Source organism: Notothenia coriiceps, unplaced genomic scaffold, assembly GCF_000735185.1.
Source record: "Notothenia coriiceps isolate Sejong01 unplaced genomic scaffold, NC01 NC01_scaffold00026422, whole genome shotgun sequence".
Lineage (NCBI taxonomy): Eukaryota > Metazoa > Chordata > Actinopteri > Perciformes > Nototheniidae > Notothenia > Notothenia coriiceps.
This window is the reverse complement of record NW_011359123.1, coordinates 734264-748659: the sequence shown is the minus strand read 5'-3', so window position 1 is coordinate 748659 and position 14396 is coordinate 734264. Positions and strand designations below refer to the sequence as shown.

At 42.2% G+C, this 14396-nt stretch overlaps 1 protein-coding gene across 2 annotated transcripts in view; it reads left to right on the top strand.

Moving 5' to 3' along the window:
• Positions 1–13625, top strand: part of drp2 (dystrophin related protein 2) — a 132294-nt gene extending 118669 nt beyond the window's left edge. For both annotated transcript variants that reach the window (XM_010784573.1, XM_010784574.1), the window contains 8 exons: positions 81–158; positions 1850–1910; positions 3136–3197; positions 3682–3756; positions 5259–5460; positions 8930–9015; positions 11091–11248; positions 13455–13625. In XM_010784573.1, coding sequence (XP_010782875.1) covers positions 81–158; positions 1850–1910; positions 3136–3197; positions 3682–3756; positions 5259–5460; positions 8930–9015; positions 11091–11248; positions 13455–13625 — 893 coding nt within the window. The remainder of the gene's footprint in view (positions 1–80; positions 159–1849; positions 1911–3135; positions 3198–3681; positions 3757–5258; positions 5461–8929; positions 9016–11090; positions 11249–13454) is intronic.
• The last annotated feature ends 771 nt before the right edge of the window (positions 13626–14396 follow it).

Sequence of the window (14396 nt, the reverse complement as noted above, 5' to 3'; positions counted from 1 at the left end):
AGAGTGTGTGTGTGTGTGTGTGTGTGTGTGTGTGTGTGTGTGTGTGTGTGTGTGTGTGTGTGTGTGTGTGTGTGTCCTCACTTCCATAGAGGAGCGGCTGAAGCAGCTCCAGGATGCACATAGAGACTTTGGCCCCGGATCCCAGCACTTCCTTTCTAGTAAGCCCCTCTCCTGCTATTTGAAGTTGGTTCCTTATGATGCGCCGCTCTGTGCAAAAGCTCCATCTCAGCGTGTAGGGTGATGAAAAAGAGGGTTAGGTGTATTGCAGTTTGTTACGATAAGTCTATAAACCACTCCATGTGTGTGTATTTGGGTTAGAGGTGGAGCTTGCTGGCTTTGCTCATCTTTCTTCTTCAGTTCCAGCACATCGCTGTGATAAACATCCCTCATCAGATCCGTCATTACTCTCATTTGAGCGGAGATAAATATTTGTTAATTCTGTCTCTTCTTTCACCTGGTGCTCTTCAAAGGCTACAGAGAAGATGCAGGAGGGCGGAAGATGTTGATTTACTCTTCCTAATTGAAGCTGATGTGTGTTGCAGTGCTCTCTGTGTGGGGGCATCTGCAGTGCTGTGTGCTTGTGAGCCTCCTCCTAACCCCTTCCTGTTTCACTGCTGTCACGCTGGCTCACAGGGGCTTACAGTATATAGAGCAACCCAACTGACCCCTCAGCCCACTGAACCCTAAACATCTACAGTCGTCCATATTGTACAAATGGCATCATGCCTATGGGGTTTGTTTTAAACAGATTATTTGTGCCACGGTTCAATGTTCAATAGAACTTGAATTTCTTTTTTTTTTACTTCTATTTTTATTCAATTTTTTGTATTTCTATTTGTAACGCTACCTTTCTACATTTCAAAGGCAATTTAGCATTTTGCAATTTGTGAAATCTACATTTATTTTGTTTGTGTCCTCCGATGTCAAAACTCAACAATAATTAACCCCTGAAAGCAAATCAATAAACCCTGATCAGAGAAAAGACAAGGACATAGTTGAAATTGATGTAGTTTAACTTATAACTGGTTTGCTAACCCATTAAAAGATGAATCTTGTGATCCTTTGGAGGATGCACAACCCCTATAGGGATCAGCTTGACTGAACAACCAAACAATGTTATGAAAGGTTTTTAAACATTTCCATTTGGACTAGCTTCCAATGTTAAATGTTACCTATGCATTGATGCACAAGTATTAACAACTTTAATAATATGATTATATAATGCCAAGAGCTGACATTTCCTCCACAGTGAATACTTTATTTTGATGATACCTGTGCAGGTTCTTTATTTCAAATGTATTGTGTCGGTACTTGAGAGGAGGCACTTACTGTAATGCATTTTTTGCCCCTAGATTTGAGAGTCTACTTCAGTCTCTGTGCGTTGGAGTACTTTTCACTTGTGCAGAACCGCAAGATCTAAATCTGCATTGTGCTGTGTCGTGATAAAATGTACAATGACAAGGTGTGTGTACGGTTGCGTGTAAGCCTGTTTATCAGTGTAGCGGTGCGTATGGTCTGCCTCTTGCTTCTTCAGGTGCAGTCTGTCCTGTCTGATCCTCTGCTGAACCTCACGTGGTTCAGTTTTGTAGGCCGGTTAGATCGCTACAGTCAACCCGTCTCACCGAGTGCTCTGCCTCACGTGTGTTAGGCTGGGCCAAACAAACCGGCCCTCTGTGGAAACCCGACACAATAGACATGTCTCTTTGGCTTTACTGCGCTTGGTGTACTCCAGAGTGGCTCTGTTATGAAGGGCTGAATGGACACACTGTCTGGACACGCTATGAACAATGGATTTTCATGCGAAACATGCCAATTCTGAGATTGATTTGGTTTCTGTGTGTTTGCTCAGGTTCAGTGCAGATACCCTGGGAGCGTGCAATCTCCCCAAACAAAGTGCCCTACTACATCAAGTAAGTGTAACCTCATGGTCAATTTCTTTGTTGTGATAACGTTATTTCTGGATTCAGGTGCTAGTATTTTTGATCTTTATGAGTAATGAACATGTCTGCTGTTTCTCTATTAGGTTTCACACTAAACTCTCCTGAAACAGGCTGTTTGTACGGTTATTCAAAACTACTTTTGTGATTGGATGGTAGTATTTGTATCAGTATTTTCGGGAATAAGAGAAGAAAACTACCAGCCTTGACACAACTTAAATCACATCACTAACTACTAAATCCAACCCAAATCCGAACAGTTCTTGCCTCACAATTTGAAAGATCCTTTCATTTGTGTAGAAATACCACTGGATAGCAAATAAATAGTAAACGATCCAGAGAGGACCCGTGAGCCCTATTTGCTTGAGCACTCATCTGTTAATCTATTTAACTAATCAATACTATTTCACTTTTAAAGTTCTGCTGGTTTTATCAATGAACTATCAATGTGTGTGTGTGTGTTTACGCCTACAGTATGGTGTGTTTGTGTGCAGGTTTTTAACTGTGCAGATTTACAGGAGTTCTTCTGCAAGCTATGGGTATTTATTTTCTTAATCAGGTGCAACAGAATCTCGTGGGTCTTATTTAAGTCTGCTAGTCAATTCTTTATGGGCTATATTACTGTACCAACAGGAGTGGGAGTAGTATCTGAGTAGCACTTCATTGGGTAGCAATCAATGACCACTCACACAGGTAAAACGATGAGTGCTGCCCAAAAAGGCCCCTGGGTCCTGGCAGACATCCTGCTTTTGAGTTTCTGATTTATTCGATGCGTTTGTACTTTCTTATTGGACCTTTCTTTTTTTCTTCATGCACCCAGAGACAGAAGTGGGATGAAAATGTATGTTTTTGCTTTGTATATGCGGGTTTGGATTACATGTACTTTCCCTAAGTGAAGCCACGAAGCAATTTATCTCAGGCAGGGGTTTGGGACTTTGATGCCTTAACTTAAATCATGTTTGACCTTTGTCTTCCCTTTACAGGCCTAAAGTCTCTTGTAACCGCGGTCGTCCTATCCAGTCCTCACATGTTAATGTCTCATCTCCTTTCTTTTACCGTCCGCCTCACCTCTCATCTCTGCTTCCCTCAGCTCATTTGTACTCCAATTGATGTTTCTGGACTGAAATTGAAACCTCCTTTCTAGCCTGCTTCACAAATTATTCCACCTTTTATCCATTTTGTTTCTGTCTTCCCCCAGCCATCAGGCCCAGACAACGTGCTGGGACCATCCAAAGATGACAGAACTCTACCAAGCGCTGGGTGAGTAAGGGCACAATTAAATTACCCTTCAAGTCCCGCTCGTTTGCTCAGGACCCCCACTGAGCTTCGGCAGCAGCAGCACGAATCCACCAGGCTCCCGCTTTGTAGGCCCTGTCACGCAGCTCATTAAAGGCCCTGTGTTTCAAACACCTCAGGGACTACATCTCCACTATCATTAACCTACAAGGACCAATTTTTCTGCACTGTGATTGCCTTTTGCTTAGCCTTTAATTAATTGTGATTAAACGACATCATGTGTTTTACTTTTAATCTGATCTGACACTTCTAAAGGGGATAGAAACGCTGTTGCAAACACATGCTCAGCTAGACACACGCATGTGCACATACACATACACGTCTGCAATGTGTGATAACCAAGAGAAGAGATAGCAACGTCTAATTGGTCGATGGCAGGGTGGGTTTGTTTCCCCTCATCTTCTCATTTACTCTAATCTCGTTCTATCTCTCTCTTTCCCTCCATTAGCGGATATGAACAACATCAAGTTCTCTGCATACAGAACAGCCATGAAGCTGCGGAAAGTTCAGAAGGCTCTGAGATGTACGTAAAGCTTTTTCATCGATGGCATTTCCTGCCTGCAACGCTGGGATGGCTGATTAATTGATATTGTGTTATCCTGCACCATCAGTAATCCTCGAGGACAAGCTCTCTTTGCGAAAGAGATATAACGATTAGCTGTGGCACATTTCTTTATTCAGTTGTCAAAGAGGTCATCGCATCTCCCTACAATCTTTTGAAATGTAGAAATATTCTCCCCAACGCTGGCTTAGAAATGCAGAAATACAATGTATTGATAAACTCAAGAGCCACTAGAAACCACTCAGGCGCCGCATTACTTCAACATTTTCATTACAGCGCGGATCGTTGGTGTGCTAGGTAATTAGAGCTATTAATTGGTCCATTTGACGTACAAATGAGAACGCAATTAATTTTTGCCGCATGGTTAAGGCTTGAAAACGTGCCCCTTCAGGGTCAAAGCACTTGTTGTATTCTACTGGGGCCAGAACCTCTTACTTTCTGCTATAACAATGGCTAATTCTTCCACAACTACTCTTCATGATTATTTGTATTCCTCTATGCCTCACATTCGGTGCTTTTGGTTCCCCTATCCCCACTGAACACTGGCTTCGTCCATCTTTCGCCAGCCCGCAGTGTTCTAAACCCCACTGACACCAGATTAGCTCATATATGCTGCTGCAAGTAGCCAATTTCACACTTTTCCTTCCTCATGTTCAGCCCCTTTCCTTCCCTGCCTTTTCTTGCAACCTTCCTCCAAACCGTCCTCTCCTCCCGTCCCAGAGTTGCTGTAATAAACCCTCAGCATGCTCAGAGTACTGTGAAAAACCTCTTTCAATGACTTTCTCTCTTTTTTTCTCTTGCCCGCTCTCTTATCTCACCCTGCTAGTTGATATCGTTACAGAATTTAATTGCTAGGCCGCCTTGATAACAGCACTCTCTCTCTTCCTCTTTGCACACTTTGTGAATGATTGAGCAGTGCTGCCTAAGAGCCCATCAGAAATACATTTTAGGTGATTCCTCACAACCCAGAGAATACTCCTGTTATCTCCTCTCTCTGTTCTACCTCATTATCGCGCTATCCAATTATACCTGGCATCAACGGACACCCTTTTAGCTCCACTCCTCGGGATGGGCCATCAAATTAGTTTAGGAGAGCAAAATCTAATTTGTGTCACTGCTCTTGAAACATCTGGTCAGGCTTAAGTGGGCAACAAGGGTGAATAAGCACTATGCTATGGCCTGTACTCTCATTTGCTGAGGTGAGGATGATCCTGTGCCTGTGAGTGTTTGTTCGGAGGTGAATGTGCAGCCATCTATGTATGAATGTAGCTGTTTTATCTCCAGCATGAGTAGATTCATGACTGGTTACATGATAAGTTAACTCTTTCTTTAACCATACAAAAAATACCAAATATTCATTCATACACATAACAATTTTTCAATTCAAAAGCATACAGTCCATGCACATGGTCACAAAGTGTTTCTGTCTGTGTTTCTAATATGTCTCTATGTGTGTGTTTTAGTGGATTTGGTGGCGCTGAGCAGCCTCGTGGACGTGTTTCGGGAGCAGGAGCTGCAGCAGGGGGAGCATGTGATGGACGTGGTGGAGATGATCCACGGTCTGACGTCTCTGTACGAGAAGCTGGAGGAGGAGAGGTCCATCCTGGTCAACATTCCTCTTTGCGTCGACATGTGTCTCAACTGGCTGCTCAACGTCTACGACAGGTGGGTAACCTGCGGTGGGATGTCTCCAAGTATATATTGAGAGCTGTGTTGAAAAATGCTTTGAGTATATTCTAACATCACAGCTAACATATGCCCTTCGGTCATCAAGTTAGTTTCTCCGGCAGACATAGAGTAACATGATTATCCTTTTCAAGTCCAATATTAATAAGCACCTAAATACAAAGAAACATGCCTTTACCTTACTTTATTGCATTGCATTTTGGCTTACTCCTGATTCACCCTGAATAGGTGGCTCTGACCATAGAGTTTATATGACCGCTGAAAAATGTGAATTATGTGGAAAATCGTAAAGCAGTCGTTCAAGATAATTATACTACTCTTGTTTTAGTAGTTAATCATCAAGCTTTTTCTGTTGCTACTCTCAGGCCAAGCTAAAGCCTCCACTTAGCCCCTCGACTTTTGTCAAGTCCCCTTTTAACATTTTCGTAATGTCCTGCTTTTTGAATCTGTTGTTGGTTTACTTGGTTTCTCCTCACCTCCTATTTGGTTTGATCTCTCTATTTATGCTTGTTGTGTTACATTATGTATTATTGCCTTTTATACACCTATTATATCATTTATTATGTATGCCTGTATCGAGGCAGATCCTATCCCACCTGCCTCGACTGGGTCAACTCCTGTTGTTTTTAAATGTGCTATATAAACATAAACAAATGGACTTGGCTCTCGTATCGTAGTACATTAAAGTAAGCTGAGACAATTTGACACACCAAAGTCTGTTTGAAGGTCTTTGGCTGAAGGCCTTCCACTTCAAAGGTGAACAAAGTAGCATAAAGCCTTTTATAAGTCCAGAGGGATAAATTGCTCCGAGTGTGTCAGCGTCAGTGGGGGTCGAAGACTTCAAGTTTCAAGTGGAGTCAGGAAGAGATGAGCCCACCAGACCTCTGTAGACCGCTCCTCTTCCTCACTGCTTGAGGCGTGCAGCAACACCAGCCGCTGCCAGAATAACACAACCAGCCTCTCCAACCAAGCTGTTGGCAGTCAAGTTGCATTGTGGGTAATGCGCCAAGCTTTCACAAGAGAGAAGATTGTATGGAATAAAGAGGTGATTCTGGTTGTGCTGCATTGCTTTCGACCCTTTGTCTTTATTGTCCATGGTGCAGCAAGAATGTTATGCAGTGCGATGTTATATCAGACCAGCCCTCTCAATGGCACACTCTTTCATGCAATCCTCATAAAGTTTTATGAAAGCAACATATATTTTTTACCAGTCCAATGTAGTACTGTATATATAACAAAGGTTCAACCATAGGCATACTAATATACTGCATACACCAGTATCCTTGCAATATGAAGAAGAAGACGTACTTTATTGAACCCTAAGGGGAATTTCAATTGTTCCACTCTATTGTTATTTTACACGTAACACACAGGCTCAATATACAGTAGACGTTGATGCACAAATAGGACTTTTACACAAGCAGTGCCAGGGGGCTGCCTTTGGACAGGCGCCTTGGGCAGTTAAGAGCTTCGTGCTTTGCTAAAGTGAACCTTGCAATGCCCAGAAACTCTCTCTTCTCCAGCTACCCGTCCATTTTCCGTACTTTCTCTTTGCAGGGACCTGCTTTCCACTACCCCCTATATCTAACATGTATATTTATATTTACTCTATTGCATGAAATGGATGTGATCTCTTTTGTCACTAACATTGCAAATCTGGACTGTGTAATGTTCTCTGGTTAATTCTTTCTCACTGTCTGATTTGATGCATAATGAGAATACAACTCTCCAGGGTGGTTTTACATGTGTGTGTGTGTGTGTGTGTGTGTGTGTGTGTGTGTGTGTGTGTGTGTGTGTGTGTGTGTGTGTGTGTGTGTGTGTGTGTGTGTGTGTGTGTGTGTGTGTGTGTCACTTGCCATCCATGACAGTGATAGATAGTCCTGAATGATGGTGCAGTATCAAGTCTGCTGTAATACTTTAGCACTGCTAGGACCCTTTCACAATACACCAGGTCATATGAGTCAATGGTAATAGAAAAACTAATGGAGATCTGAGTCTCACTTTGCCCCCCACAAACAGTTTACAAACTATTCTCAACTGTGTCTTACAGTCCTCTCCCAGGACTGTCTGTCTGCAGATTGATGTAAGTGGTTCAATGGCTTGTTGTACAGACATCTATAAAGGGCCACAGTGTGGCTACAGCTCTGATAACAATGTCCAGGCACAGGGCCAATCATCCCTTCTGAGACACCGTATAAACAAATCCTCTTTCACACCAAGTTTCACCCCCATCTTTGCTCCTGATTGACTATGTTGTGCTGTCTCCAAAGAGAAAACAGGGAGCACAGAGGCAGAGATACAGTGATAACCCCAGGAGTGCTGTGAATTCAGTCGGTAGCTCTTAACTACTCGCTGCTAATGAGAGACAATCAGAGGCTTAACCTTCTGCATACATTTCAGTAATTGCTTTTTGTATTCCAATAAATAGCGACTGTGAATCTGAATTAGATGTGCCTATGTTTATGTTGGCATTTTTAATGGTGTGCTTAAATTGCTGTATATTAAAGCTCAGTTTGTGCGTATATCATTGGATTTGTGTGTGTCCTCCAAAGGCGCGTCACACTAGCAGGGCGAGCAGGAGTGACATGTCCCCGGAGGAGCAGCGCTGGGGTGAATATGGAAGATGGCATTGCGACACCCACAGTCGCCCCCATGTGCTCCTCTCGACCCCCTCGGATCCTCATCTAACAGAGAAAAAGACAGTGTTGCCCGCTCTTTCTCGTCTAAGGCTTCTCCATGTGACTTTATTAACTAGCCGCCCTGTTTTATTGTTGAACACATTCAAAGCAACACCCTAGCTCTGGAAATGTAACTCACTCTTTGATTCAATTTTCTACTTCATTGATCTGGTGTTCTCTGATGAATGTGATGTTCTTGAGTTCTCACTTAGCGATTCAAATGTAAATTCGATAAGCCTGTGGTTTATGCCAATGCTGCTCAGCTCTGCAGTAATTTCTTCCAGGCTGTGTTGGCACCAGAGCTGTGAAATCTTAACACGAAATACGGTGTGTTTGTATTTCAAGCAGAATCAAAGCTAATGAAGCCCTTTCAGGCTCAGGTCAGGGCACAACAGCGTGGATCTCACCGGCCTTGCCATAGGCCAGTGCCCAAACCTTTTTCCAGCTTGGGCAGCAGCTCAGATCCTCACAAGTGCTCGATATGTGTATTTAATTGGGTGGTTATGCAGTATCCATGTGGGTATTTGTCTGCAAGTGACATTGTGAGCTTATTATAGTTCCTCTACACATGAGCCCATGGACACAACACTTCATAATGTCCCTGTCATGCCATTAGGTACTCTGGATGTGCTCTAATGTCATTTGACAGTGTCGCGCTGACCTGTACTGTATCGCTGTGACCCACGTAATTCCTCCCCACTTTGAATTCATTCACTATAAAAATTGTAACCTTAAAATACATTTCTTCTGCTTTTTTCTCTTTCCACTAGTGCTCGTAATGGCAAAATGCGTGCTCTCAGCTTCAAGATGGGATTGGTGAGCTTGTGCAATGCAGACGTCCAAGAGAAGTATAAATGTGGGTCTGATGCTCGCTGATGTGCCTAATGCATCTCCTCAACTGCAAACAATGAGCCAAAACAAAACGGCCCTGATTGCCAGCCTTACATAAAGGCATCCACTTAGTCTAATGGAGGAAATGAGTCTCCTGCCTTAATGGAGAAAGCTTTCTTTACTTCTACAAAGTACATGGGGGGGGGGGGGATTAAAAAAGATTGCTTGCCAGAGACAGAATTCATGCACACTCTCTTTCTATGGCTCATTCAACTAGCAAAGAGCTCCCTTTATTTTTGGTTGTATGAGATATTTTAACTGTTCTATTTTAAACCCAGTTTACAAGTCATCGTGTGAATATAGGTGAGAATGAAATGAGAGCATTTGAACTGATTTGAACTTTGTAGTTGATACAAGATCAGAGACATAACTGCCAAACCCACGCCCGGATTATTCATGCCTGGCGTGCCATCTGTGTCAGCTCTTAAAGGCTGAGAGATAACAGATTTGCCTTCAGTTGAACGGTCCCTGAGGTGAGTCAGCAATCTTTTTCTGGAATTCGATAGACATGTGGTGGCGTTAACGGTTCGTCATTTCGCTGACTGATCCTTTTTTTATCAGACGTCACTGGAATAACACTGGAATAATATTGTGCAAATGCATCTGAAGCATTTATATGAACCCACTTTGAGGTACAGATGGTGGGTGTTAATTCCATCATCAAAAGTCTTTGGCTTCATATTTTTAAAAGTACTCGATGATACCATGATATCATTTTTGGACACAACATTTTTAATTTGATGAGCTTTTACTGAACATTTGCCACCACACAAGCATATTATTGCAGACATCAATATGTTCTGCTTTCACACCCAGTTTCACTTTTGACTTTAGTTTTCTCAATAAAAAAACACATGGCAGTTGATTAAAATATTTTCCAGCCCTCCAATTATATCCACCAAATTAATTTGAAGATATTTAAAGTGTTAACTGGATTCGCACCATTTGTTTTCTATTACAACGTTTTCGATTGATTTGCCATTTTTTCATTTATCCAATACTGGGTTCATTATAGTAGTTTGTTTAATTAGGGTGTTCATTTCAGTAAGTGATGGCATGTGATGAACTAAAGGCTTTATACCCTAAACTGTGGGTGTCAGACTCCAATTATTAAATAGAAAAGAAAGGGTGACTTGTGTTCATACTAGTTATCACTGAAAACATATTGAAGCCATCCCAAACAAACTTAGTAATGGATGTTCTGAGAGTGAGTAGCTTGTGTGGCTAACTATGAATTCCATTATCTCCCTGCAGGATTTGCAACATTGCAGGCTGCATGTTTCCGATGTAATAGGCCTATATAACGTGTTAGTGTCTCCATAAAAGATGTCCAAAACTAATCTCTATCAAACAGCTCAATGTGAACATTTAAAATGTCAAACAGGCCTCATGAGCTCTGGTTATGGGAGCTCTATAAAGGAGGCTGTTTAACATTCAGGTGTTAAAGTCAAGTGTTGTCCCTGTAGGGTTGAGTAAGTACACAGAGAGGGGAATACATGGGATGCTTATACTGGCATTGTGCAGCAGCCTCACACGCCTGTCAGCATTCATCTCTTCAGTGACAGGCGCAGTCCCAGCAAGCCCGGTAAAGGCCTCATCCAAAACCTGACAAGACTCCACTTATGCAGCTCTTTCATCTCCCGGAAGACCAGCCAGGCCACTAATATATATATAATACTGAGTCTGTCTCAGTGTATAAGTCACTGAAGTGAATTTTATTTCACATAAATAGGTTTGGTAAACTCCATTGCCTGGGATTGGTGACTCATTTAAAAGAATAAATAAATAAAAATTGCATTTGTTGCTGTGTTTGACCAACTTGGCAAACTTTTCAAATTGTGGACGCCTGCCTAAAATAAAAATAAAAACTGAAAACATGTAACGCAGCAACACAAATGCCTTATAGTATCAGGTGTAAATGCGTAGAGGAGATGTATGCAGATGCTATGATAATGCAAACAACTGATTTTCATGCATACAAAATGTGGTGCACAGTAATGCAGGTGCTACATTCCTCTGTGTATGTTCTGGTGGTTGCAGATTTATTCCGTCAGGTGTCTGGTGCAGGAGGTTTGACCGACCAGCGTCACCTCAGCCTGCTGCTCCATGAAGCCATCCAGATCCCCCGACAGTTGGGGGAAGTCGCTGCTTTCGGGGGCAGCAACGTGGAGCCCAGCGTCCGCAGCTGCTTCCGCGTGGTGAGGACCGAGTTACCACAACGCATAAACACAATCACAGATACTAAACACATTATATGGACTAAGGTCAGATGAAATTATCTGTCTGGTATTTGTTGTGAGTTCACCCTTGATCAGGTAAAAAGAGTTCGAGCGTTGAGCATATTTTAAGATTTACCAACATGGACTTTAGTTGCCCAACACAAGCAAGAGAGACACTGACCACCACCTGAGAGTGTTGTAAGTCTTGATTGTGCTAATTTCCGGACTTTAATCAATGGCTTGATTGTCGCAACAAGATATTTGGATTCAACCTTCAAATCCCCTTTTTCATTACAGTAGACTGGTGTCTCAAACCCCTAATCTAATAATTACTGTGGAGGAAAAGTGTCCTCGGGATAATCAGAACAGAACTTGTCTGTGCCAAGAAAAATACAGAAACAGAATTCTAAAGGCAGAAACGTCTCCATTAAAAAATGTAACATTTGCCTTTGGATGGTTTTCCATCTAAAGCCAAGTATGAAAGAATGATGATGTTTGCCATCTGAAGACAATTGTGTTTTATTGACATTGGCAGAGTTTATTATTACTTTACATGAAGAAGCCCCAACTGCACCACATGGAGTCTTGCTTCACAATGTAACATCACATTAATATTGCATTGTATTGCTTTCTGATGTAGCCTACATGAAATGCAGTCCGTGGTAGATAATGCATAATGTTTTTAACCATGACCTAACCCCTAATCTGTGGATCATAAATGATATATTAGAATGATAGAAGCAAGGCCAAAGGGTCAAGTAGTACATAGAGCAATAGCTAGAGGAAAAATGAATTCATTTGTTTCGCCCAACTTTGCTTGTTCTGAATGCTTCTGAAGTTGTACGTTTAGCATGGGTTGTAGTGCATGCAACTTTCAATTTGGGACACCAGATAAGTGAGGAGTCGTTAAGAGCATGCCACAGCTTTTTTGGAAGGTGGCTTAGGCCAAGCTTTTTAATTCCCTCATTTCCGAGGCAGATGCTAATTACATACACTCTTCTCTGGCCCACGCTTGTTATATCTGCTAAAGCTAATTAAAATCAATTCCTTTCTCCATTTGCTCCATGTCAGGGTGTTTAGTTGTCGACAAAATATCCATGTAGTGCAATTTGGGAGTTGACCCATATTCCCACAAATGTCTTTGTTTGAAAATGGGTCACATCAGTTTGGAGATGTATTGCTAAATTATCTTCTATGCGTTAATATGAACTGACTTGGGACTGAGAATATTCAGAATTACGCAGTTATACAGAACAAATATGGTTGTTTGTGGAAAAATTATTGGGTGAGAAGTGTTTCTATGTGGATTCTTGTTCCACACACACACAGATTATTAAATGTATGAGACTGAAAGCATAGAGTTTTGAAGAATAATTGCATATTTATCAGTATATTTTTCCATGATGTTTAAATCGTTCAAAACTCTTGAACATAGTCAGTCACTTCCAGGTGTTGGGTATGCGAGGATCTGCTATTTGACCTCACACATGGAGCTGGCTACTTTACTACTAGAGAGGAGCTCCTGCATCCCCCGGAGACTCTATACCTCGTTACACCTCACAGTCTGTGTGATCAGTGCACACACACACACACACACACACACACACACACACACACACACACACACACACACACACACACACACACACACACACACACACACACACACACACACACATTTATTATGCTACTCTGCTTGAGCGCTGGAGGAAGCCTCTGGGAAATCAACCTCTTAATGCATCTCTGATGCAGACTTAATGAGAATTTAGCACATCACGGATTTTCAGCGCTTGGCGAGTCATTTTTTTATTAGGTTTATTCCCTTTTTATCCCACGTTATCAGCAAGGTGTCTGAGGGAGAGGCAGGCTGTATGCTGACACCCATACACACACATACAGTATACTCACAGAGTTATGTCTGCTTTGTTTTAGCTTTTTAATTGTTTAAGTAGTTAAAAATATCACAATATATCCCACAGTGTGTCCTATTCACCCTCCCCTTCTCCCTCTTATCTTTTGTATTCTCTTTGATTTCCTAGCTCACTGGTGGACCACCTTTTGAGAGGAAGCACACCTTTTCCTGTCATTACTTTGTGTACCTACCCTGCTGTTGGTCTATATTTGGATTGTTTACAGTCTCCTGCACTTCTTCCCTCCCTCTTTCCCTATCTTCTTTATTTTCCAGGCCCCTGGGAAACCTGCCATCGAGGTGTCTCACTTCCTGGAGTGGATGAGCCTGGAGCCCCAGTCGATGGTTTGGCTGCCTGTCCTCCACCGTGTGGCCGCTGCAGAATCCACCAAGCACCAGGCCAAATGCTACGTCTGCAAACAGTGTCCCATCAAAGGCTTCAGGTAGGCATTACTTACCATGATCAGAGTGCATCACACACACAAAGAAAAATGATATACTGTATATGTTTAGGAGAAACATTTGCAATTACACAACCCAAACAAATGTATTAGGTAGGCTACATTTGTACGGATCGTGTGTACAATAAAGGTCTACTCTCTGTAACTTCAAACAAAGGATATGTTATACATGGGTCTTCAACAGGAAGTCTTAAGACTGCATAAGAAAGGGGGTGGAGTAGCTGTTTTGTTTAATGATTTATTTCAATGCAAGCAGACTATGTATGGAAACTTTGCTTCTTTTGAATATGTGGCCCTTCAGCTGAAATGCTCCTCTCAAGCTCTTTTCCTAAACATCTACAGACCACCCAAATACTGTGCAAGCTTTGTTGATGATTTTACCGAGTTACTGTCTATAGTGCGTATTGACTTTGACCGTCTAGTCATTGTTGGTGATTTTAATATCCATGTTGACAATCCCCAGGACAGAGGGGCTAAAGAACTGTTTTGTGTTATCGACAATTTTGGACTGACTCAGCATGTCAAGGGTCCGACGCACAATAAGGGGCACACTCTGGACTTAATTGTATCAAAGGGTCTGAACATCTCTAAGCTTGTGGTGACTGATGTAGCGCTCTCCGACCATTCCTGTGTTTTCTTTGAGAGCTCTATTTCCGTCCATACAACTGTTAAGAAAGAGGTAACCGCTAGACGTCACTTAACTGAAAATGCAGAGGAAATGTTTGCACAGATGTTTACTCCCTCACTTGCCCATGCT